The following is a 27474-nucleotide window of genomic DNA, read 5'->3' on the forward strand; positions in this document are numbered from 1 at the left end:
AGACGTAACTAAGATCCACTGGCTGTTCTCGCACATTCTGAGGAGTGAGGTAACTTCAGAAAAGGGGAATAGCATGCAGGGCCCCCCTGCAAACGAGGTATGTGCAGTAAATTATTTTTCTAAGCAATGGAATTGACTGAGAATATACTTCTGATACCAATGTAATGTAAGTTCAGCCTTAAATGCAGTGGTAGCGACTGGTATTAGGCTGATGAGTGTTTGTACACTAAAGTATTTTTCTAGGGAATGGAATTTGACTCAGAAAATACTGTTAATACTGAAGTAATGTATGAGCCTTAACTGCAGTAAAAGCGACTGGTAGCAGGCTTATTAATAACACTTCATAACTTTTTAAAATGTATGTTCAAAACGTTTACTGGCATGTTAATCGTTTTTTGTGAGGTACTTGGTGATAAAACTTATTGGGGCATGATTTTTACCACATGGCTAACTTTTGTTTCTGCATAGAAACAGTTAACTGAGCTTCCCCACTGTTGTAATATGAGTGGGAGGGGCCTATTTCTCTTGTTAAGTGTATCCAGTCCACGGATCATCCATTACTTATGGGATATTAACTCCTCCCCAACAGGAAGTGCAAGAGGATTCACCCAGCAGAGCTGCTATATAGCTCCTCCCCTAACTTCCATTCCCAGTCATTCTCTTGCACCCAACGACTAGATAGGATGTGTGAGAGGACTATGGTGATTATATTTAGTTTTATACCTTCAATCAAAAGTTTGTTATTTTATAATAGCACCGGAGTGTGTTATTCCTTCTCTGGTAGAATTTGAAGAAGAATCTACCTGAGTTTTTACTATGATTTTAGCCGGCGTAGTTAAGATCATATTGCTGTTTCTCGGCCATCTGAGGAGAGGTAAACTTCAGATCAGGGGACAGCGGGCAGATTAATCTGCAAAGAGGTATGTAGCAGCTTATTATTTCCTGACAATGGAATTGATGAGAAAATTCTGCCATACCGATATAATGTAAACTCAGCCTTAAATGCAGTAGCAGCATCTGGTATCAGGCTGTCATGTATGTATATTTTACACTTCAGTATTCTGGGGAATGGCACTTCACTGGAATTATACTGTGTGCATAAGACTTTAGCCTAATTTGCAGGGACTGGCAACAGGCTCTTTAATAACACTTAATTTATGTTAAACGTTTTTTGCTGGCATGTAAAATCGTTTCATTTTCTGAGGTACTGGGTGAATAAAATGTTTTGGGCATTATTTTTTCCACTTGGCAGTTGTTTTATTTAATTTATGACAGTTTACTGATCTCTCTCACTGTTGTGTGTGAGGGGGAGGTCAAAAAATTCAGTCAGAAGCTCATTGTATTTCCTGCATGATCCGGTTCATCTCTACAGAACTCAGGGGTCTTCAAAACTTGTTTTGAGGGAGGTAATTATTCACAGCAGAGCTGTGAGATTGTAGTTGACTGTGATAAAAAACGTTTATTTCTGTAACTTTTTTTTCTGCTATCAGGGTTAGTTATCCTTCGCTAATGGGAACAAGCCTTTGCTAAAATTGTGTTTTTTACAAAGATTTGATGCTATAACCTTTCAGTTTATTAACTTTCAACTGTCATAAATCTTTCTGTGCTTCTTATAGGCACAGTACGTTTTCATATTATAGTAAATTACTTGAAAAGTATTTCCAAGTTGCTAGTTTATTTGCTAGTGTGTTAAACATGTCTGATTCAGAGGAAGACATCTGTGCTATATGTGCTAATGCCAAAGTGGAGCCCAATAGAAATTTATGTACTAACTGTATTGATGCTACTTTAAATAAAAGTCAATCTGTACAAATTGAACACATTTCACCAAACAACGAGGGGAGAGTTATGCCGACTAACTCGCCTCACGTGTCAGTACCTGCATCTCCCGCTCGGGGGGTGCGTGATATTGTGGCGCCGAGTACATCTGGGCGGCCATTACAAATCACATTACAGGATATGGCTACTGTTATGACTGAAGTTTTGGCTAAATTACCAGAACTAAGAGGTAAGCGTGATCACTCTGGGGTGAGAACAGAGTGAGCTGATAATGTTAGGGCCATGTCAGATACTGCGTCACAACTTGCAGAACATGAGGACGGAGAGCTTCATTCTGCGGCTGACGGTTCTGATCCAAACAGATTGGATTCAGATATTTCAAATTTTAAATTTAAGCTGGAAAACCTCCGTGTATTACTAGGGGAGGTGTTAGCGGCTCTGAATGATTGTAACACAGTTGCAATACCAGAAAAAATGTGTAGGTTGGATAAATATTTTGCAGTACTGACGTTTTTCCTATACCTAAGAGACTTACTGAAATTGTTACTAAGGAGTGGGATAGACCCGGTGTGCCGTTCTCACCCCCTCCGATATTTAGAAAGATGTTTCCAATAGACACCACCACACGGGACTTATGGCAAACGATCCCTAAGGTGGAGGGAGCAGTTTCTACTTTAGCTAAGCGTACCACTATCCCGGTGGAGGATAGCTGTGCCTTTTCAGATCCAATGGATAAAAAGTTAGAGGGTTACCTTAAGAAAATGTTTGTTCAACAAGGTTTTATATTGCAACCCCTTGCATGCATTGCGCCTGTCACGGCTGCAGCAGCATTTTGGTTTGAGTCTCTGGAAGGGACACTTGAATCAGCTCCATTAGATGAGATTACACACAGGCTTAAAGCTCTTAAGTTAGCTAACTCATTTATTTCAGATGCCGTAGAACATTTAACTAAGCTTACGGCTAAGAATTCCGGATTCGCCATTCAGGCGCGCAGAGCACTGTGGCTAAAATCCTGGTCAGCTGACGTTACTTCTAAGTCTAAATTTCTTAATATACCTTTCAAAGGGCAGACCTTATTCGGGCCCGGATTGAAAGAAATTATCGCTGACATTACAGGAGGTAAAGGCCATGCCCTGCCTCAAGACAGAGCCAAACCTAAGGCTAGACAATCTAATTTTCGTTCCTTTCGGAATTTCAAAGCAGGAGCAGCATCAACTTGCTCTGCTCCAAAACAAGAAGGATCTGTTGCTCGCTACAGACAAGGCTGGAGACCTAACCAGTCCTGGAACAAGGGCAAGCAGGCCAGGAAACCTGCTGGTGCCCCTAAAACAGCATGAATTGAGGGCCCCCGATCCGGGAACGGATCTAGTGGGGGGCAGACTTTCTCTCTTCGCCCAGGCTTGGGCAAGAGATGTCCAGGATCCCTGGGCGCTAGAGATAATATCTCAGGGATACCTTCTGGACTTCAAATACTCTCCCCCAAGAGAGAGATTTCATCTGTCAAGGTTGTCAACAAACCAAATAAAGAAAGAGGCGTTTCTATGCTGCGTACAAGAGCTTTTATTAATGGGAGTAATCCATCCAGTTCCACGGTCGGAACAGGGACAAGGGTTTTACTCAAATCTGTTTGTGGTTCCCAAAAAAGAGGGAACTTTCAGGCCAATCCTGGATTTAAAGATCCTAAACAAATTCCTAAGAGTTCCATCGTTCAAAATGGAGACTATTCGGACAATTTTACCCATGATCCAAAAGGGTCAGTACATGACCACAGTGGATTTAAAGGATGCTTACCTTCACATACCGATTCACAAAGATCATTACCGGTATCTAAGGTTTGCCTTTCTAGACAGGCATTACCAGTTTGTAGCTCTTCCATTCGGATTGGCTACGGCTCCGAGAATCTTCACAAAGGTTCTGGGTGCTCTTCTGGCGGTACTAAGACCGCGAGGAATTGCGGTAGCTCCGTACCTAGACGACATTCTGATACAAGCTTCAAGCTTTCAAACTGCCAAGTCTCATACAGAGTTAGTACTGGCATTTCTAAGGTCGCATGGATGGAAGGTGAACGAAAAGAAGAGTTCTCTCTTTCCACTCACAAGAGTTCCCTTCTTGGGGACTCTTATAGATTCTGTAGAAATGAAGATTTACCTGACAGAAGACAGGTTAACAAAGCTTCAAAATGCATGCCGTGTCCTTCATTCCATTCAACACCCGTCAGTAGCTCAATGCATGGAGGTGATCGGCTTAATGGTAGCAGCAATGGACATAGTACCCTTTGCACGCCTACATCTCAGACCGCTGCAATTGTGCATGCTAAGTCAGTGGAATAGGGATTACTCAGACTTGTCCCCTACTCTGAATCTGGATCAAGAGACCAGAAATTCTCTTCTATGGTGGCTTTCTCGGCCACATCTGTCCAGGGGGATGCCATTCAGCAGGCCGGACTGGACAATTGTAACAACAGACGCCAGCCTACTAGGTTGGGGCGCTGTCTGGAATTCTCTGAAGGCTCAGGGACAATGGAATCAGGAGGAGAGTCTCCTACCAATAAACATTCTGGAATTGAGAGCAGTTCTCAATGCCCTTCTGGCTTGGCCCCAGTTAACAACTCGGGGGTTCATCAGGTTTCAGTCGGACAACATCACGACTGTAGCTTACATCAACCATCAGGGAGGGACAAGAAGCTCCCTAGCAATGATGGAAGTATCAAAGATAATTCGCTGGGCAGAGTCTCACTCTTGCCACCTGTCAGCAATCCACATCCCGGGAGTGGAGAACTGGGAGGCGGATTTCTTAAGTCGTCAGACTTTTCATCCGGGGGAGTGGGAACTTCATCCGGAGGTCTTTGCCCAAATACTTCGACGTTGGGGCAAACCAGAGATAGATCTCATGGCGTCTCGACAGAACGCCAAGCTTCCTCATTACGGGTCCAGATCCAGGGATCCGGGAGCGGTTCTGATAGATGCTTTGACAGCACCTTGGACCTTCGGGATGGCTTATGTGTTTCCACCCTTCCCGATGCTTCCTCGATTGATTGCCAGAATCAAACAGGAGAGAGCATCAGTGATTCTAATAGCGCCTGCATGGCCACGCAGGACTTGGTATGCAGATCTAGTGGACATGTCATCCTGTCCACCTTGGTCGCTACCTCTGAAACAGGACCTTCTGATCCAGGGTCCCTTCAAACATCAAAATCAATTTCTCTGAAGCTGACTGCTTGGAAATTGAACGCTTGATTTTATCAAAACGTGGTTTTTCTGAGTCAGTTATTGATACCTTAATACAGGCTAGGAAGCCTGTTACCAGAAAGATTTACCATAAGATATGGCGCAAATACTTATATTGGTGCGAATCCAAGAGTTACTCATGGAGTAAGGTTAGGATTCCGAGGATATTGTCTTTTCTACAAGAAGGTTTAGAAAAGGGTTTATCCGCTAGTTCCTTAAAGGGACAGATTTCAGCTCTGTCCATTCTTTTACACAAACGTCTGTCAGAAGTTCCGGACGTTCAAGCTTTTTGTCAGGCTTTAGCTAGGATCAAGCCTGTGTTTAAAACTGTTGCTCCACCATGGAGTTTGAACTTAGTTCTTAATGTTTTACAGGGGGTTCCGTTTGAACCCCTTCATTCCATTGATATCAAGTTGTTATCTTGGAAAGTTCTGTTTTTAATGGCGATTTCCTCGGCTCGAAGAGTCTCTGAGTTATCTGCCTTACATTGTGATTCTCCTTATCTGATTTTTCATTCAGACAAGGTAGTTCTGCGTACTAAACCTGGGTTCCTACCTAAGGTGGTCACTAACAGGAATATCAATCAAGAGATTGTGGTTCCATCTTTGTGTCCTAATCCTTCTTCGAAAAAGGAACGTCTGCTACACAATCTAGATGTAGTCCGTGCCCTGAAATTTTATCTACAGGCAACTAAGGATTTTCGACAAACGTCTTCCCTGTTTGTCGTTTATTCTGGTCAGAGGAGAGGTCAAAAAGCTTCGAGTACATCTCTCTCCTTTTGGCTTCGTAGCATAATACGGTTAGCCTATGAGACTGCTGGACAGCAGCCTCCTGAAAGAATTACAGCACATTCTACTAGAGCTGTGGCTTCCACTTGGGCCTTTAAGAATGAGGCTTCTGTTGAACAGGCTGCAACTTGGTCTTCTCTTCATACTTTTTCCAAATTTTACAAATTTGACACTTTTGCTTCTTCGGAGGCTGTTTTTGGGAGAAAGGTTCTTCAGGCAGTGGTTCCTTCCGTATAAAGAGCCTGCCTGTCCCTCCCGTCATCCGTGTACTTTAGCTTTGGTATTGGTATCCCATAAGTAATGGATGATCCGTGGACTGGATACACTTAACAAGAGAAAACATAATTTATGCTTACCTGATAAATTTATTTCTCTTGTAGTGTATCCAGTCCACGGCCCGCCCTGTCACTTTAAGGCAGGTAATTTTTCCATTAAACTACAGTCACCACTGCACCCTATGGTTTTCCTTTCTCTGCATGTTTTCGGTCGAATGACTGGTAATGGAAGTTAGGGGAGGAGCTATATAGCAGCTCTGCTGGGTGAATCCTCTTGCACTTCCTGTTGGGGAGGAGTTAATATCCCATAAGTAATGGATGATCCGTGGACTGGATACACTACAAGAGAAATAAATTTATCAGGTAAGCATAAATTATGTTTTTAGCGCTTTTTTGCGCAGTAAAAATTCAGTCACAATCTTCCTACTTCATCCTCCATGATCCAGGACGTCTCTAGAGAGCTCAGGGGTCTTCAAAATTCATTTTGAGGGAGGTAATCAGTCACAGCAGACCTGTGACAGTGTGTTTGACTGTGATAAAAACGTTAATTATTAAATTGTTATCCGTTTTTGGGTATTAAGGGGTTAATCATCCATTTGCTGGTGGGTGCAATCCTTTGCTAACTTAATACATTTACTGTGAAAATTTCGTTGCTATAACTAATTTGGTTCATTGTTATTTCAACTGTGACAGCTTTTTGTGCTTCTTAAAGGCACAGTAGCGTTTTTTATATTGCTTGTAAATTTATTTGAAAAGTATTTTCCAAGCTTGCTAGTCTCATTGCTAGTCTGTTTAAACATGTCTGACACAGATGAATCTGTTTGTTCACTATGTATGAAGGCCATTGTGGAGCCCCATAGAAAGATGTGTACTAAATGCATTGATGTAACTTTAAATAAAAGTCAGTCTTTACATGTAAAGAAATTATCACCAGACAACGAGGGGGAAGTTATGCCGACTAACTCTCCTCACGTGTCAGTACCTTCGCCTCCCGCTCAGGAGGTGCGTGATTTTGTGGCGCCAAGTACATCAGGGAGGCCCTTACAAATCACTTTGCAAGACATGGCTACTGTTATGACAGAAGTATTATCTAAATTGCCAGAATTAAGAGGCAAGCGTGATAGCTCTGGGTTAAGGACAGAGCGCGCTGATGATGTGAGAGCCATGTCCGATACTGCGTCACAATTTGCAGAACATGAAGACGGAGAGCTTCATTCTGTGGGTGACGGATCTGATCCAGGGAGACTGGATTCAGAGATTTCTAATTTTAAATTTAAGCTTGAAAACCTCCGCATATTGCTAGGGGAGGTATTAGCGGCTCTGAATGATTGTAACACGGTTGCAATTCCAGAAAAATTATGTAGGTTGGATAGATACTATGCGGTACCGGTGTGTACTGACGTGTTTCCTATACCTAAAAGGCTTACAGAGATTATTAGCAAGGAGTGGGATAGACCCGGTGTGCCTTTTTCCCCTCCTCCCATATTTAGGAAAATGTTTCCTAAAGACGCCACCACACGAGACTTATGGCAGACGGTCCCTAAGGTGGAGGGAGCAGTTTCTACTTTAGCTAAGCGTACCACTATCCCGGTGGAGGATAGTTGTGCCTTTTCAGATCCAATGGATAAAAAAATTAGAAGGTTACCTTAAGAAAATGTTTGTTCAACAAGGTTTTATCTTACAGCCCCTTGCATGCATTGCGCCCGTGACTGCTGCGGCGGCATTCTGGTTTGAGTCTCTGGAAGAGGCCATTCGCACAGCTCCATTGGATGAAATTATGAACAAGCTTAAAGCACTTAAGCTAGCTAACGCATTTGTTTCTGATGCCTTCGTACATTTAACCAAACTTACGGCTAAGAACTCCAGATTCGCCATCCAAGCGCGCAGAGCGCTATGGCTTAAATCCTGGTCAGCTGACGTGACTTCTAAATCTAAATTGCTTAATATTCCTTTCAAAGGGCAGACCTTATTTGGGCCCGGCTTGAAAGAAATTATCGCTGACATTACGGGAGGTAAGGGCCATGCTCTGCCTCAGGACAGGGCCAAACCAAAGGCCAAACAGTCTAATTTTTTAGTGCCTTTCGTAACCTCAAGGCAGGAGCAGCATCAACTTCCTCCGCTCCAAAACAGGAAGGAGCTGTTGCTCGTTACAGACAGGGCTGGAAAACTAACCAGTCCTGGAACAAGGGCAAGCAGGCCAGAAAACCTGCTGCTGCCCCTAAGACAGCATGAAGAGAGGGCCCCCTATCCGGAAACGGATCTAGTGGGGGGCAGACTTTCTCTCTTCCCCCAGGCTTGGGCAAGAGATGTCCAGGATCCCTGGGCGTTGGAGATCATATCTCAGGGATATCTTCTGGACTTCAAAGCTTCTCCTCCACAAGGGAGATTTCATCTTTCAAGGTTATCAGCAAACCAAATAAAGAAAGAGGCGTTTCTACGCTGTGTACAAGACCTCTTACTAATGGGGGTGATCCACCCAGTTCCGCGGACGGAACACGGGCAAGGATTCTATTCAAATCTGTTTGTGGTTCCCAAGAAAGAGGGAACCTTCAGACCAATCTTGGACTTAAAAATCCTAAACAAATTCCTAAGAGTTCCATCATTCAAAATGGAAACTATTCGAACCATCCTACCCATGATCCAAGAGGGTCAGTACATGACCACAGTGGACTTAAAGGATGCCTACCTTCACATACCGATTCACAAGAATCATTATCGGTACCTAAGATTTGCCTTCCTAGACAGGCATTACCAGTTTGTAGCTCTTCCCTTCGGGTTAGCTACGGCTCCAAGAATCTTTACAAAGGTTCTGGGCTCACTTCTGGCGGTACTAAGACCGCAAGGCATAGCGGTGGCTCCGTACCTAGACGACATTCTGATACAAGCGTCAAGTTTTCAAACTGCCAAGTCTCATACAGAGATAGTTCTGGCATTTCTGAGGTCGCATGGGTGGAAGGTGAACGTGGAAAAGAGTTCTCTATTACCACTCACAAGGGTTCCCTTCCTAGGGACTCTTATAGATTCTGTAGAGATGAAAATTTACCTGACGGAGGCCAGGTTATCAAAACTTCTAAATGCTTGCCGTGCCCTTCATTCCATTCCACACCCGTCAGTACCTCAGTGCATGGAAGTAATCGGCTTAATGGTAGCGGCAATGGACATAGTACCATTTGTGCGCCTGCATCTCAGACCGCTGCAATTGTGCATGCTATGTCAGTGGAATGGGGATTACTCAGATTTGTCCCCTCTACTAAATCTGGATCAAGAGACCAGAGATTCTCTGCTATGGTGGCTTTCTCGGCCCCACCTGTCCAAGGGGATGACCTTTCGCAGGCCAGATTGGACGATTGTAACAACAGACGCCAGCCTTCTAGGTTGGGGCGCAGTCTGGAATTCCCTGAAGGCTCAGGGATCATGGACTCAGGAGGAGAGACTCCTCCCAATAAATATTCTGGAGTTAAGAGCAATATTCAATGCTCTTCTAGCTTGGCCTCAGTTAGCAACTCTGAGGTTCATCAGATTTCAGTCGGACAACATCACGACTGTGGCTTACATCAATCATCAAGGGGGAACCAGGAGTCCCCTAGCGATGTTGGAAGTCTCAAAGATAATTCGCTGGGCAGAGTCTCACTCTTGCCACCTGTCAGCGATCTACATCCCAGGCGTGGAGAACTGGGAGGCGGATTTTCTAAGTCGCCAGACTTTTCATCCGGGGGAGTGGGAACTTCATCCGGAGGTCTTCGCTCAACTGATTCATCGTTGGGGCAAACCAGATCTGGATCTCATGGCGTCTCGCCAGAACGCCAAGCTTCCTTGTTACGGATCCAGGTCCAGGGATCCGGGAGCGGTGCTGATAGATGCTCTGACAGCCCCTTGGGTCTTCAACATGGCTTATGTGTTTCCACCATTTCCGATGCTTCCTCGACTGATTGCCAAGATCAAACAGGAGAGAGCATCAGTGATTCTGATAGCGCCTGCGTGGCCACGCAGGACCTGGTATGCAGACCTAGTGGACATGTCGTCCTGTCCACCATGGTCTCTGCCTCTGAGGCAGGACCTTCTAATTCAGGGTCCTTTCAACCATCCAAATCTAATTTCTCTGAGGCTGACTGCATGGAGATTGAGCGCTTGATTCTATCAAAGCGTGGCTTCTCGGAGTCGGTTATTGATACCTTAATACAGGCTAGGAAACCTGTTACCAGAAGAATTTACCATAAGATATGGCGTAAATCTTTATATTGGTGCGAATCCAAGAGTTACTCATGGAGTAAGGTTAGGATTCCTAGGATATTGTCTTTTTTCTACAAGAGGGTTTAGAAAAGGGCTTATCCGCTAGTTCGTTAAAGGGACAGATTTCTGCTCTGTCTATTCTTCTACACAAGCGTCTGGCAGAAGTTCCAGACGTTCAGGCTTTTTGTCAGGCTTTGGCTAGGATTAAGCCTGTGTTTAAGACTGTTGCTCCGCCGTGGAGCTTAAACTTAGTTCTTAACGTTCTGCAAGGCTTTCCATTTGAACCCCTTCATTCCATTGATATCAAGCTGTTATCTTGGAAAGTTCTGTTTTTGATGGCTATTTCCTCGGCTCGAAGAGTCTCTGAGTTATCTGCCTTACATTGTGATTCTCCTTATCTGATTTTTCATTCAGACAAGGTAGTTCTGCGTACTAAACCTGGGTTCTTACCTAAGGTAGTTTCTAACAGGAATATCAATCAAGAGATTGTTGTTCCATCATTGTGTCCTAACCCTTCTTCAAAGAAGGAACGACTTTTGCATAATCTGGACGTAGTCCGTGCCCTGAAGTTCTATTTGCAGGCAACTAAAGATTTTCGTCAAACTTCTTCCCTGTTTGTCGTTTACTGTGGACAGAGGAGAGGTCAAAAGGCTTTGGTTACCTCTCTCTCCTTTTGGCTTCGTAGCATAATACGTTTAGCCTATGAGACTGCTGGACAGCAGCCTCCTGAAAGAATTACAGCTCATTCTACTAGAGCTGTGGCTTCCACCTGGGCCTTTAAATATGAGGCCTCTGTTGAACAGATTTGCAAGGCTGCAACTTGGTCTTCACTTCACACTTTTTCAAAATTTTACAAATTTGACACTTTTGCTTCTTCGGAGGCTATTTTTGGGAGAAAGGTACTTCAGGCAGTGGTTCCCTCCGTTTAAAGTTCCTGCCTTGTCCCTCCCTTCATCCGTGTACTTTAGCTTTGGTATTGGTATCCCATAAGTAATGGATGACCCGTGGACTGACTACACTTAACAGGAGAAAACATAATTTATGCTTACCTGATAAATTTATTTCTCTTGTAGTGTAGTCAGTCCACGGCCCGCCCTGTCTTTTAAGGCAGATCTAAATTTTAATTAAACTCCAGTCACCACTGCACCCTATGGTTTCTCCTTTCTCGTCTTGTTTCGGTCGAATGACTGGATATGACATGTGAGGGGAGGAGCTATATAGCAGCTCTGCTTGGGTGATCCTCTTGCAACTTCCTGTTGGGGAAGAGATATAATCCCATAAGTAATGGATGACCCGTGGACTGACTACACTACAAGAGAAATTTATCAGGTAAGCATAAATTATGTTATATATATGTGTATATGTATGTAAGTATATGTATGTAAGTATATGTATGTATGTGTATATATATATATATATATATATATATATATATATATATATATATATTATATAAAGTGTGTGTGTGTATATATGTATATGTATATATATATATATGTGTATATGTATATATATATATATGTGTATATGTATGTATGTATATATATGTGTATATGTATGTATATATATATATATATATATATATATATATGTGTGTGTATATATATATATATATATATATATATATATATATATATATATATATATATATATATATATATATATATATATAATGCCTATTTTGAAATCGGGGGCAACCCCGAAACGTCAATAAAGACTTTGTTCTCAACTACAAGACCCTGTGAGTGACTCCCTTACTTTGCTGATTTATATGTATGTGTGTGTGTGTGTGTGTGTGTGTGTATATATATATACATACATACATATATTCTGTCTAAATCATGAATGTCTAATTATGCCTTTACTAAACCTTTTAATCAACTTACTTGGGAATTACATTTTGATTTTTTAATATCAATTTGACATCTTTTGCAGAAATTCTTCCGAAGGAAAACTGCCCGTGACCTTTTGCCAGTGAAGCCTGTGGAAATCTCTGTTGAGGCCTGGTGGGTGGTACAGGCTGGTTTTATCACTGAAGATGATATAAAGGTAACAACCTGCTTAGAAATGGCTTAAATATATTGAGCAGTAAGATTTTATTAGTTAAAGAGTTCAGTGATGCATCTGAAACAAGTGTTTTGCTTAAAAGCATAAATTGTCACTGTGAGAATTTAGTCCAACAATAAGCACATAAATAGCAAACACATTTTTACTGTCTGCATCATTTTATATGAACTGCTGTGTTCTTGATAAGCTTTATAGTTAGAAATTAATACATTTTGACAGCTGTATCCAAAAGGTGGCTCATAATCTACCCTTACAAATACTCATATATTATGTTTCTCTCTTCCCCTACGGCCAGTAGTAATAGTATAGTCTCAAGGTAAAGGGAAATAAAACTTAACACTTTTCTTTCATGATTCAGATAGAGCCTTTTTAAAAAAAATAATAAAAAAAATTAACATTAGAATGTAGTTCTGTTATTAAATTTACTTTGCTCTCTTAGCATCCTTAGGTGAAAAGCAGGTAGGTAGGCTTAGGAGCTGTTATGTATCTGTAGCAGTACACGACAGCAGTTTTAAGAGATTAAAGCTATCTAGCTAATACTCTATCTATCTGTAATTATAAAGTCTTTGCTTACACAGTTAACTTTAGCACAGCTGTTTAGTGTAATAAATTCTGTCTGCTTAAGCCCCTTATATAGCGGAGGCTAGATTAACGTTTAACTGACTTGTTTCACTATCATAGCATAACGTCTGATCTCAGAATATAACACACATTTACAAGCTATTGGCAAAAATTATTGCAGTCAACAATTATCATGGAGAGTAAGCAGTTAAAAAAACGAGAGTGTGTACTCTCTGAAGCCAGACCCCTGACACGTGTTTAGCTCACGCTTCCTCAGAGGAGTTGACAGCTGTGGTAAAGTTAACTGTGTAAGCAAGGACTTTATAATTACAAATAGAGTATTAGCTCGTAGTCTGACATCCCACATATTAACAGGTTCTCTTGTTACAACGTAATTTCTGAATTTATTAATAGCCGGCTACATAAGATATTGTTTGTATCTGACTGCTTGATATTATACAAACTAATGACAATGTTTCACATCTAGATACATGATTCTCAAAGGTATTATTTTACACACCTATGCTATACTGTATATTGATATCTAGAGAGTTTGTGTTTTTAAACGTGTATGATTGAATAGTTAAATAAAGATTAATGAATCGTTAAACAATCGTTCCTGTATTATTCAGTGAGAATTTCTCCTATACAATTGCAGGGGTAAAACACTATTTTTTTGTTACAGACTTTGTAACTCATTTTTCTAAGAATCAAAATAACTGCCTGAAGTATCTTTCTACCAAAAGCTCCCTCAGAGGATGCAAAATTGTAAAAGTATGCAAAGAAGACCAAGTAACTGCTTTATGAAGTTGATCAACTGAGGCCTCATTTTTAAAAGCCCATGAAGTGACAACTGACTTGGTAGAATGCGCAGTAATCCTTTCTGGTGGAGGCTGACCTGCCTCCAAATAAGCCTTGCGAATCAAAAGTTTCATTGTGGTCAAAGTTCAAGCATACTGGTTCTATGAACGATCACTGTGTATATAGAAAATGGCGAAATATATTCACTAAACAAACAAAATTGGCCAAGGCCCAATATTTCTGTGAAAATCTGAAAAATAACATATCAAACCCTAGAAAATTTTGGAAAGTCATAAATAATTTACACGCTCCCCCAATCCACTCCCAACCCTCCACTGTCAAAGTGGACAACCAAACCCTGCAACTTCCCTTAGAAGTAGCAAATGCCTTTAACAATTATTTTGTCAGATGCTCCACCACCCTGATTGACAAACTAAAAAATGACACGCATCCTGACACTACAATTGTGGATCAGGCCCCACTAAATCTACAAAGACCCAATATAGAAAAGTTCAATCTTAGACCTGTACCCATCAATGTTGTTAAACACCTTAATGATCTAAAAATGAAAAACCAGTCTGGACCTGATCAAATCCCAGCAATGCTGTTGAATCTCAGTGCGCCGGCAATTGCTAAACCTGTCACAACCCTAATTAACGAATCCTTGGTGTCTTGATACATATCCAAACTTTGGAAGACTGCAAGAGTAGTGCCTATCCATAAAAGTGGTGAGTTAAACATGGTTACTAACTTTCGCCCAATATCATTGATCCCAGCTTTGTCAAAAATCTTAGAAAAATGCGTCTATACGCAACTATGTGAGTATTACCAACAATCTAGCTATATGACCCCTGTTCAATCGGGTTTTCGCCCGAATCACTCCACTACAACTGCCCTCCTAAAAGTTTGCATCCAAACTGGCTTGGAACAAAGAGACCTAACTGGAGTTATTTTTCTGGATTTTGCAAAGGCCTTTGACACAGTAGACCATGACATACTAACTGAAGATAAAAAGTACTGACTGTTTGGCCGGTATGGGAATAGAGCTCACCTTTAAAAACGTAATCCCAAAAAAAGTTTTAAAATTGATCGATATAAGGTGGCGCAATCAGAGTTGCTGATTCCCAATATTAAATCCAAAACTTAATCTGATAAAAATGTATAGATTGGAATATTATAAAATCTGTAAAATTTTATACGTGCATAAGAACAACCAATATTCTATATACTCATGTTAGTAAGAGAAAACAAAACAATATTCAGTATATAAAAAATTAATAACAATATATTAAAATATTAAAAACCAAATGAGTATCAAAAAATAAATAAATACATTCAATGATTGAAACTATTATATGGACTCGACACCAGTGTCAACAAGATGTGTATCTATATATGGTGATATTGGGCTCTAATAGAGATCACAGATAACACACAAATCTTGTAGTCAATATAAGCAACAAAGCATAAGCACCAACAATGTATAAGTAGCACCAATGTGCAAGCAGCTATAGTATGTAAGCAGCAACAATGTATATGCAGCAATAGTATGTAAGCTGCAACAGTGTATAAGCAGCTATATTGTATAGGCAGCAATATTGCTAATGTTCACTAGAAATTGTGAATTTCGGTCCTTAATGGAATTCTTTAGTATCCCATGGATTTGTTATTCAGGCTTTGTAAATTTGTACTAGCTGTAATTAATACGTCGGTTATTCTTCGGCTTAATAGCCCAACAGTACCTGATAGTGTTCCGTGTGGATACACTAATAAATGGAGTAAGAAAGGGGGGTCTCCAAATTCTCCAAAAATATCCGGCTTGTAGTCTCACCAGATCTCCTTCCGTGTCCCCTCTCCTCGCTGTACTCTGTATCTGTTCCGGTCCCTGCTGATATAGCGGTTCAGCTTTTTGGACGTCTTTACTGCATGGTAATCTTCACCTCCTCTCCGCGGTCTGTTTGTACACCGCTTGTTTCACTGAGGTGGCAGTTCTGTTTTACGGACCCCTTTTGAGCTGGGGATGGGTCTGGGAGTATTCAAACGGCACCATATTCAACCGTTTACCACTCCACACTTTGCTTCTTCTCTTCTTGATCAATGTATTGGGTATCAACGCATTTCGGCTAGAAAGCCTTTCTCAAGATACCTGCTGCATTGATCTCTGGCTATTTGAAGCTGGCTTCATTCACGTCACCTAATTGTTTAACCCTTTTAGTTGCTATGCTGTGTATTTGGGCATTATACCTGATACTAGCATAATCGTTACAAATAATTGGTAGTGTTAAAATAGTAAATACTTATAACTGGAGTACATAATGCTTGATATGTGTCGTCAGCAATTATAAAATTGATTATATTTCTATACAGGGAGTGCAGAATTATTAGGCAAATGAGTATTTTGACCACATCATCCTCTTTATGCATGTTGTCTTACTCCAAGCTGTATAGGCTCGAAAGCCTACTACCAATTAAGCATATTAGTTGATGTGCATCTCTGTAATGAGAAGGGGTGTGGTCTAATGACATCAACACCCTATATCAGGTGTGCATAATTATTAGGCAACTTCCTTTCCTTTGGCAAAATGGGTCAAAAGAAGGACTTGACAGGCTCAGAAAAGTAAAAAATAGTGAGATATCTTGCAGAGGGATGCAGCACTCTTAAAATTGCAAAGCTTCTGAAGCGTGATCATCGAACAATCAAGCGTTTCATTCAAAATAGTCAACAGGGTCGCAAGAAGTGTGTGGAAAAACCAAGGCGCAAAATAACTGCCCATGAACTGAGAAAAGTCAAGCGTGCAGCTGCCAAGATGCCACTTGCCACCAGTTTGGCCATATTTCAGAGCTGCAACATCACTAGAGTGCCCAAAAGCACAAGGTGTGCAATACTCAGAGACATGGCCAAGGTAAGAAAGGCTGAAAGACGACCACCACTGAACAAGACGCACAAGCTGAAATGTCAAGACTGGGCCAAGAAATATCTCAACACTGATTTTTCTAATGTTTTATGGACTGATGAAATGAGAGTGAGTCTTGATGGGCCCGTGGCTGGATTGGTAAAGGGCAGAGAGCTCCAGTCCGACTCAGACGCCAGCAAGGTGGAGGTGGAGTACTGGTTTGGGCTGGTATCATCAAAGATGAGCTTGTGGGGCCTTTTCGGGTTGAGGATGGAGTCAAGCTCAACTCCCAGTCCTACTGCCAGTTTCTGGAAGACACCACCTTCAAGCAGTGGTACAGGAAGAAGTCTGCATCCTTCAAGAAAAACATGATTTTCATGCAGGACAATGCTCCATCACACGCGTCCAAGTACTCCACAGCGTGGCTGGCAAGAAAGGGTATAAAAGAAGAAAATCTAATGACATGGCCTCCTTGTTCACCTGATCTGAACCCCATTGAGAACCTGTGGTCCATCATCAAATGTGAGATTTACAAGGAGGGAAAACAGTACACCTCTCTGAACAGTGTCTGGGAGGCTGTGGTTGCTGCTGCACGCAATGTTGATGGTGAACAGATCAAAACACTGACAGAATCCATGGATGGCAGGCTTTTGAGTGTCCTTGCAAAGAAAGGTGGCTATATTGGTCACTGATTTGTTTTTGTTTTGTTTTTGAATGTCAGAAATGTATATTTGTAATGTTGAGATGTTATATTGGTTTCACTGGTAAAAATAAATAATTGAAATGGGTATATATTTGTTTTTTGTTAAGTTGCCTAATAATTATGCACAGTAATAGTCACCTGCACACACAGATATCCCCCTAAAATAGCTATAACTAAAAACAAACTAAAAACTACTTCCAAAACTATTCAGCTTTGATATTAATGAGTTTTTTGGGTTCATTGAGAACATGGTTGTTGTTCAATAATAAAATTAATCCTCAAAAATACAACTTGCCTAATAATTCTGCACTCCCTGTAGTGGCACACCAAAAAAACTGGAAAATATAAGGGCAAAAATCCTTTTAATAATATATAAAAAATAATATAAAAATATATACATATATATGCCCATAAAAACATATGTATATATATAAAAACATACATACTTCTAGGAGAACTATTTGAATTTAATCAAATATTATACAGGATCTATGACATACTACTGCTCAAACTAAAAAACTCAGGTATTGGTGATCGTCCGCTAACTTGGTTTCGATCATATGTATCAGATCGATCACAGTATGTCTCCATTTCTGACAGTGACTTCCTCCCTCTCCCAGTCACGTGTGGTGTTCCCCAAGGTTCCATTCTCGACCCCCTACTATTCACATTATTTATAAATGATCTGCCAAATGTCTACAAATCCTCAACTGTACACATGTACGCAGACGACACGGTAATCTATGAAAACAAATCCGATCTGCCGCAGCTTGAGGCAGTGCTCCAAGACCAGTTCACAGAGGTAGAAAAGTGGATCTCAAAAAACAAACTCTTCCTAAACACTGACAAAACTGTCACAATGATCTTTGGAACGGTACTTAAATTACACAAACTACAAAATTCCCATCTACGCATTAAAACAAAATCAAATGGCAAACTGACCGCAGTTCACTCTTTCAAATACTTGGGTATGTTGTTAGACCCCAATCTATCTTTTGGCCTCCACATAGAAAAACTTGCATCTAAACTCTATCCAAAACTAGGTGCCCTGTACAGAAACAAATCCTGCCTCAGCCCTACAGTAAAGGAAAAGATTGTACAGCAAATGCTGATGCCAATCATGGATTATGGAGATGTAGTATATGCACCTGCACCGCAAACTCACCTTAATAAACTTAATACACTGTATAACTCATTCTGCCGCTTTGTGCTACAATGTAACTACAGGACCCACCATTGTGACATGCTAAAAGAACTAAACTGGCTGTCGCTGGAATCCAGACACAACACCCTCCATCTTTCCAGCCTTGTGTTTAAGAGTTTTTCTGGGAAGCTCCCACCCTACCTGAGAAGAATGCTCTTCCCGACTGTTCCCACCTCCCATAACCTCTGATCCAGTACCAGCACATTATTTAGTCTGCTTCCATACAAAAAGAAAGCAGCTCAATCCTCCTTTTCCTACAGAGCACCACAATTATGGAACGACCTCCCGCACACTTTAAAACCTTCCCCAAGTCTAAAATCCTTTAAAGTGAAGGTCAGTTTTCATCAATAAGTGCCCGGTTTTTAAAAATACTTTTAAAAACAGGGGCACTTTCATTGATGAAAATTTACATTGCACTGGATTTGAGGAAATACCTATTTTTTACTTCTGCAAAACCGGATCGCCGATCTCAGTTCGTCAGAAATGACAAAACCGGGTTCCTCCAATCATGGCTTGCACCCCAGAGCTTCCAGCTCATGAAGCCCAGCTGTGATTGGAGGAAGCCAATTTAGTCATTGCTGTGGTCTACAGCAGGAAGAAGGAGGGGGATCGTCGATCCGGCTTTGCAGGAGTAAAAGGTAAGTATTTCTTCAAATCCAGTGCAATATTAATTTCTCTTGTAAAGGTGTATCCAGTCCACGGGTTCATCCATTACTTGTGGGATATTCTCCTTCCCAACAGGAAGTTGCAAGAGGACACCCACAGCAGAGCTGTCTATATAGCTCCTCCCCTAACTGCCACCCCCTAGTCATTCTCTTACAACTCTCGACAAGATAGGAAGTGTAAGAGAGATGTGGTGACTTAGTGTAGTTTTTACCTTCAATCAAGAGTTTGTTATTTTTAAACGGTACCGGCGTTGTACTGTTTTACTCTCAGGCAGAAATTAGAAGAAGAATCTGCCTAGAGGTTGATGATCTTAGCGGTTTGTAACTAAGGTCCATTGCTGTTCTCACACATAACTGAAGAGTATGGAAAGAAAACTTTAGTTGGGGGGACGGTTTGCAGATTACCTGCTTTGAGGTATGTTCAGTATATTTATTTCTAGAGAGATGATAAGGTCTAGAAAATGCTGACAGAGCCTTGTATATTTGAGGTAAGCCTGATGCAGTGATTTAACAACGACTGGTATCATGCTTACAAAAAAGGGTAATATTCATGTTAATACTCATATTACTTAGTGTCAAAACGTTTGCATGGTTTATAGAAAAAACGTTTTTTCTCTGAGGGTGATAAATCTTTATTTGGGGCCTAGTTTTCCACATGGCTAATCAGATTACTCCTAGGAGTACTTTTTTAAGGCCCTCTGACATAGAGTGCATGGTGGGAGGGGCCTATTTTCGCGCTCTAAATGAGCAGTTGATATTCAGACTAAGACATACAGCTTCCCTAAAGGAGTCCTCTGGCATCTAGGACCACTATAGAGGGTTTTTTTCCTGCAAAAATCGTGTTTAAGGGACGGTTTTAACGTTTTTCAAATCCGGTTTGGGGCCTAAGGGGTTAATCATCCATTTGCAAGTGGGTGCAATGCTGCTTTAGTCCCTTATACACACTGTAAAAATTTCGTAGAGTTTACTACTTTTTAACACTGTTTTGCAGTTTATGTGGTAGTTTTTTTTCTCTTAAAGGCACAGTACCGTTTTTGTTTAATTGCTTTTTCACATTAATTAAAGTGTTTTCCAAGCTTGCTGGTCTCATTACTAGTCTGTTAAACATGTCTGACATAGAGGAAACTCCTTGTTCATTATGTTTAGAAGCCATTGTGGAACTCCCTCTTAGAATGTGTACCAAATGTACTGATATTTCTATAAGTTATAAAGACCATATTATCATATTATCACCAGAGGTTTCTCAGACTGACAAAAGGGAGGTTAAACCACCTAGCTCTCCCCATGTGTCCGAACCTATATCTCCCGCTCAAGTGACGCCAAGTACATCTGGCGCGTCCAATGCGTTTACCTTACAAGACATTGCGGTGGTTATGACTAATACCCTCACAGAGGTATTGTCCAAACTTCCAGGGTTACTAGGAAAGCGAGACAGCTCTGGGGCTAGAACAAATACAGAGCTTTTTGACGCTTTAGTAGCTATGTCCGATATACCCTCACAATATGCAGAAGCCGAAGCAGGAGAGCTTCTATCTGTGGGTGACATTTCTGATTCAGGGAAGGCGTTACTTCAGTCTGACTCTGAAATGAGAGCGTTTAAATTTAAGCTTGAAAACATCCGCTTGTTGCTCAGGGAGGTTTTAGCGACTCTGGATGACTGTGACCCCATTGTAGTCCCAGAGAAATTGTGTAAAATGGACAAATACTTTGCAGTGCCTGTTTACACTGACGTTTTTCCAGTCCCTAAGTGGTTTTCAGAAATTATTACTAAGGAATGGGATAGACCAGGTGTACCGTTCTCTCCCCCTCCTGCTTTTAAAAAGATGTTTCCCATAGATGCCGCATCACGGGACTCGTAGCAGACGGTCCCTAAGGTGGAGGGAGCAGTCTCTACCCTAGCTAAGCGTACAACTATCCCCGTCGAGGACATTTGTGCTTTCCTAGATCCAATGGATAAAAAATTAGAGGGTTTCCTTAAGAAAATCTTTATACAACAAGGTTTTATTCTCCAGCCTCTTGCATGCATTTCCCCAGTCACTGCTGCAGCGGCTTTCTGGTTCGAGTCTCTTGAGGAGGCTTTACAGGTAGAGACCCCGTTAGATGATATTCTAGACAGGATTAAAGCTCTTAAATTAGCTAATTCCTTTATTTCGGACGCCGTTTTTCATTTAACCAAGCTAACGGCTAAGAATTCAGGTTTTGCCATTCAGGAGCGTAGGGCGCTATGGCTTAAATCCTGGTCAGCTGACGTTACTTCAAAGTCTAAGCTTCTCAACATCCCCTTCAAAGGGCAGACCCTATTCGGGCCTGGACTGAAGGAGATCATTTCTGATGTTACTGGAGGAAAAGGTCACGCCCTTCCTCAGGATAGGTCCAACAAATTAATGACCAAACAGACTAATTTTCGTTCCTTTCGAAACTTCAAGAGTGGCGCAGCTTCAACTTCCTCTAATGCAAAACAAGAGGGAAATTTTGCCCAGTCCAAACCAGTCTGGAGACCTAACCAGGCTTGGAACAAGGGAAAGCAGGCCAAAAAACCTGCTGCTGCCTCTAAGACAGCATGAAGGAGTAGCCCCCGATCCGGGACCGGATCTAGTTGGGGGCAGACTTTCTCTCTTCGCCCAGGCTTGGGCAAGAGACGTCCAGGATCCCTGGGCTCTGGAGATTGAAGTCCAGAAGATATCCCTGGGGAACAAAGCTTCATCTCCAAAGGGGAGATTTCATCTCTCACAATTATCTGCAAACCAGATAAAGAGAGAGGCATTCTTACGTTGCGTTCAAGACCTACTGGTTATGGGAGTGATCCACCCAGTTCCAAGGGAGGAACAGGGGCAGGGCTTCTATTCAAATCTGTTTATAGTTCCCAAAAAAGAGGGAACTTTCAGACCAATCTTGGATCTCAAAATCCTAAACAAATTTCTCAGGGTCCCATCCTTCAAGACTGAGACTATTCGAACCATCCTACCTATGATCCAGGAGGGTCAATATATGACTACCGTGGACTTAAAGGATGCTTATCTCCACATTCCGATACACAGAGATCACCATCAGTTCCTAAGGTTCGCCTTTCTAGACAGGCATTACCAGTTTGTGGCTCTTCCCTTCGGGTTAGCCACGGCACCAAGAATCTTTACGAAGGTTCTAGGGTCCCTACTGGCGGTTCTAAGGCCACAAGGCATAGCGGTGGCTCCTTACCTAGACGACATTCTGATACAGGCGTCGACTTTTCAAATCGCCAAGTCCCATACGGACATTGTTGTGGCATTCCTGAGGTCTCACGGGTGGAAGGTGAATGAAGAAAAGAGTTCTCTCTCCCCTCTCACAAGAGTTTCCTTCCTAGGAACTCTGATAAATTCAGTAGAAATGAAAAATTTTCTGACAGAGGTCAGGTTGTCAAAACTTCTAACTTCCTGCCGTGCTCTTCATTCCACTTCTCGGCCGTCAGTGGCTCGGCCCACCTACATCTCAGACCACTGCAACTTTTCATGCTCAATCAGTGGAATGGGGACTGCACAGATTTGTCTCCTCGGATAAATCTGGATCAAGAGACCAGGGATTTTCTTCTCTGGTGGCTATCTCGGGTCCATTTGTCCAGGGGAATGAGTTTCCGCAGGCCAGAATGGACTATAGTGACAACAGATGCCAGCCTTCTGGGCTGGGGTGCAGACTGCAACTCCCTGATGGCTCAGGGTTTGTGGACTCAGGAGGAAGCTCTCCTTCCGATAAACATTCTGGAACTAAGAGCGATATTCAATGCTCTTCAGGCTTGGCCTCAGCTAGCTGCGGTCAGGTTCATCAGATTTTAGTCCGACAACATCACGACTGTAGCCTATATCAACCATCAGGGGGGAACAAGGAGCCCCCTGGCAATGTTGGAGGTTTCAAAGATAATTCTATGGGCAGAGGTTCACTCTTGCCATCTCTCAGCTATCCATATCCCAGGAGTAGAGAACTGGGAGGCGGTTTTTCTAAGTCGGCAGACTTTTCATCCGGGGGAGTGGGAGCTCCATCCGGAGGTATTTGCCCAGCTTATTCAACTATGGGGCAAACCAGAACTGGATCTCATGGCGTCTCGTCAGAACGCCAAGCTTCCTTGTTACGGGTCCAGGTCAAGGGATCCCCAGGCAGCGCTGATAGATGCTCTAGCAGCGCCCTGATCCTTCAGCCTGGCTTATGTGTTTCCACCATTTCCTCTGCTCCCTCGTCTGATTGCCAAGATCAAGCAGAAGAGAGCTTCGGTGATTTTGATAGCACCTGCATGGCCACGCAGGACTTGGTATGCAGATCTGGTGGACATCTCATCCTTTCCACCATGGACTCTGCCGCTGAGGCAGGACCTTCTACTTCAAGGTCCCTTCAAACATCCAAATCTAATTTCTCTGCGTCTGACTGCTTGGAGATTGAACGCTTGATTTTATCAAAGCAAAGCTTGGCTCGAGGGATGACTTTCAATAGATCGCAGCGAGGTAGCTGCTCTGCTACGTACAAAACCCCGACCCAGAATTAGGTCGTCTACGAATGATTTAGCACCGGGTTCCCCACGAACGTGCGGTGCGCTCCGGGAGAGATACCTTAATTCATGCTCGAAAGCCTGTCACCAGGAAAATCTATCATAAGATATGGTGTAAATATCTTTATTGGTGTGAATCCAAGGGCTACTCATGGAGTAAGGTCAGGATTCCTAGTATATTATCCTTTCTCCAAGAAGGATTGGAGAAGGGATTGTCAGCTAGTTCCTTAAAGGGACAGATTTCTGCTCTGTCTATTCTTTTGCACAAACGTCTGGCTGAGGTTCCAGACGTTCAGGCGTTTAGTCAGGCTTTGGTTAGAATCAAGCCTGTGTTTAAACCTGTCGCTCCAAAGCTTTGGTATTGGTATCCCACAAGTATTGGATGAACCCGTGGACTGGATACACCTTTACAAGAGAAAACAAAATTTATGCTTACCTGATAAATGTATTTCTCTTGTGGTGTATCCAGTCCACAGCCCGCCCTGTCATTTTAAGGCAGGTGTTTTGTATTTTTAAACTACAGTCACCACTGCACCCTATAGTTTATCCTTTTTTCTTGCTTGTCTTCGGTCGAATGACTGGGGGTGGCAGTTAGGGGAGGAGCTATATAGACAGCTCTGCTGTGGGTGTCCTCTTGCAACTTCCTGTTGGGAAGGAGAATATCCCACAAGTAATGGATGAACCCGTGGACTGGATACACCACAAGAGAAATAAATTTATCAGGTAAGCATAAATTTTGTTTTTCATTAATGAAAGTGCCCCTGTTTTTAAAAGTATTTTTAAAAACCGGGCACTCATTGATGAAAATTGACCTTCACTTTAAGAGATTCCTCTCTTCATATCTCAAAACAGAATGCACCTGTCATGGTTGATTATATATTTCCTACCTGTTCTATGTTAAATTTTGTATATATTATGTATTATTGTTTTTGTATTTTATTGTACCCTATTGTACCCTATTTGTGGACCCAGGACATACTTGAAAACGAGAGAAATCTCAATTTATCCTTCCTGGTAAAATATTTTATAAATAAATAAATAAGAAACCAGAGAAACGGCAGAATCCTTCAGTCCTTAAATGAATAAACAAACTAGCAGCATAAATTTAATACTTTAATGCCCTAATAACATCTAGATTATGCAAAGATCTTTCTGAGGCAGACTTGAGATTAGGACTCAAAGAAGGAACAACAATTTATCTGCTGATGTAATGAAAAGAAACGATCTTTGGCAAGAAATCAAAAGTAGTTCTTAAGACTGCCTTATCCTTATGAGAAATCAGATAAGGAGGATCAGAAAGAGCAGGTAATTCAGAAACACTTCTAGCAGATGAAATAGCTAAAAGAAACAACACTTTCCAAGAAAGTAGCTTAATGTCAATCTTATGCATAAGTTCAACAGCAGGAGCTTGCAAAACTCTTAAAACCAAGTTAAGATTCCAAGGAGGAGAAATTGGATTAATTACAGGTTTGATACGAACCAAACCCTGGACAAAACCATGAATACCAGGGAGATTATCAATCTTCCTAAAAAAATAAAACTGAAAGAGAGCAGAAATCTGTCCTTTCAGGGCAAACTGGCAGATAAACCCTTATCCAAGCTATCCTGTAAAAACCTAGGAATTCTAAATGAATGCCAAGACAAAAAATGGTCAAACAAGACTTTTCAGACTTTATGGTAAATTTACCTAGTCACGGTCTTCCGAGCCTAAATTAAGGTTTCAATCACAGAATCCGAAAAAACCCATATTTAATTTCCATACCATCAAGTTCTTGAGAACCAGGTGGAAAAACAAATTTAGGAATAGGAAGCCTAACCCCAGAGACAGAGGAAAAAAGAAGGTAACGGAATCTCTGTACTAGATTTGGATTCCAAATTCTGTAATATCACAGTAGGATTACCTAAACCATCAATGTTCTTTCTAGGCTCAGCTTGAAAACTTCTGAGTAGATGAACCAACAGATACAGAGGCTGAAACAACAAGAGAAGTAGTAGAACAACTACAAATAGAAAGTAAGGGACCATGATCCTTACCAAGTGTCTGAGAAGTTTGTTCAATATCTGTCTGAACACATGCAGAAGTAGAATCCACTCCTCTCTGAGACAAATCTGAGGATTGTAAAAATTAATTTTCCATATGATCATCCCTAGATTGAGAACTTCCAAAAATAGACTATAACTGTTCTTTAGCTAAGACGGAACATTACCCTTATTATTAGGGAACTGAGGTTCCTCTCAGAAGGATGGCATACCTCACTACTGTGACTCTGTTTAACTGCAAGAGGAAAAGAAACTTTCTTTTCAACAGAGGCGAAACCTAAAGAATCTTGAAGGTTGCACCGAGTCTCAGTATCTATATTGGACCCCCCCCCCCCCTTAATTCTCAGTTTCAAAAGGGACTGGAACAGGACCTGAACTTTTGAAAGAAAGGTTAGTACATAGAACAGAAGAAACTTCTCTCTGAGAGTCTTAAAGGGACATGCCAGCCACATTTCTTCTTTTATGATTTAGAAAGAGAATGCAATTTTAAACATCTTTCTAATTTACTTCTATTATCTAATTTGTTTTATTCTCTTGATATTCTTTGATGAAAAGCATATTTAGATATGCTCACTAGCTGCTGATTGGTTGCTGCACATAGAAGCATCGTGTGATTGGCTCACCATGTGCATTGCTTTTTCTTCTACTAAGGATATTTAAAAAATGAAGCAAAATAAATAATGGAAGTAAATTGTAATGTTGTTTAAATTTCTATTCTCTATCTGAATCATGAAAGAAAGATTTTGGGTTTAGTGGCCCTTTAAGTCTGAATTCTGATAAAAGAAACTTGAGCAGAAGCCAGAAAATTAGGACACACTTCAAGGGCTTAGAAATTAGTATATGAGCCTAACTAGGTTTAGCTTTCAACAAAGAATATCAAGAGAACAAAGCAAATTTGATGATAAAAGTACACTGGAAAGTTTTTTTAAAAAAATTACATGCCCTTTCTGAATCATGAAAGTTTAATTTTGACTAGACTGTCCCTTTACGTTTCCTTAAGAATGCTAATTCTTTTATTTGTGATGCTGTTTTTGATATTATGAAAATTATCATCAAAAGTATGTTTTTGGCAGTTCTTACCAGAATAGCTTTATGGCTTAAAGTGATTGTAAATTCTAAGTGTTTGTGAAACGCTAGGATTTACAATTGGTACAAATAAAGGGGACTTTCATTCATGAAGTATAAAATACTTTATACCGAAAGCTCCTTTAATTATTGGAAGAGTTCGCTGCACTGAGCTGCTCAAGCCGTGCATTCCAACTGGCGCCTAGCCAGATAGCCCACATAGCTATTGGCTAAGAGGTGGGCTGCCTGAGCAGCTGAGTGCGGCAAACGCTTCCAACAAATAAAGGAGCTTTTTGCATGAAGTATTTTATAGACAAGTCTTGCAACTGATTATGGAAACTTTTTGAAGAAATTCCCATGAGGTGAATAAAAGTATCATAAACAATACCCCAAATACATCCCTCTGACAAGCACTGCACACTGAAGGGAAACTGGGCCTCAATATACACTGATAACCTTTCTCTCTGAAGAAACTCATGCACATCTCTCATTCTTCAGCCACCTCCAGCGGAGGCAAAGAAAAGACTGAGATATGTGTGAGGTGGGAGCGGTTATATAGAGCTCTTGGGGTTTGGGAATCTTTCCCTTCTCCAAGGTAATTCCCATGAGTAATGAGTTGTGGACTCTCACCACCTGAATGAAAGAAAAGTAGTCTGCCCTAAACG

At 41.4% G+C, this 27474-nt stretch overlaps 1 protein-coding gene across 3 annotated transcripts in view; it reads left to right on the forward strand.

The window, feature by feature from the left end:
* The window catches only part of FAM91A1 (family with sequence similarity 91 member A1), a 454979-nt gene that overhangs the window by 175933 nt on the left and 251572 nt on the right, over positions 1-27474 (forward strand). For all 3 annotated transcript variants that reach the window (XM_053715335.1, XM_053715336.1, XM_053715337.1), the window contains one exon: positions 12235-12348. In XM_053715335.1, the coding sequence (XP_053571310.1) occupies positions 12235-12348 (114 nt within the window). The remainder of the gene's footprint in view (positions 1-12234; positions 12349-27474) is intronic.

The sequence above is a fragment of the Bombina bombina genome, chromosome 5, assembly GCF_027579735.1.
Source record: "Bombina bombina isolate aBomBom1 chromosome 5, aBomBom1.pri, whole genome shotgun sequence".
Taxonomy (NCBI): Eukaryota; Metazoa; Chordata; class Amphibia; order Anura; family Bombinatoridae; genus Bombina; species Bombina bombina.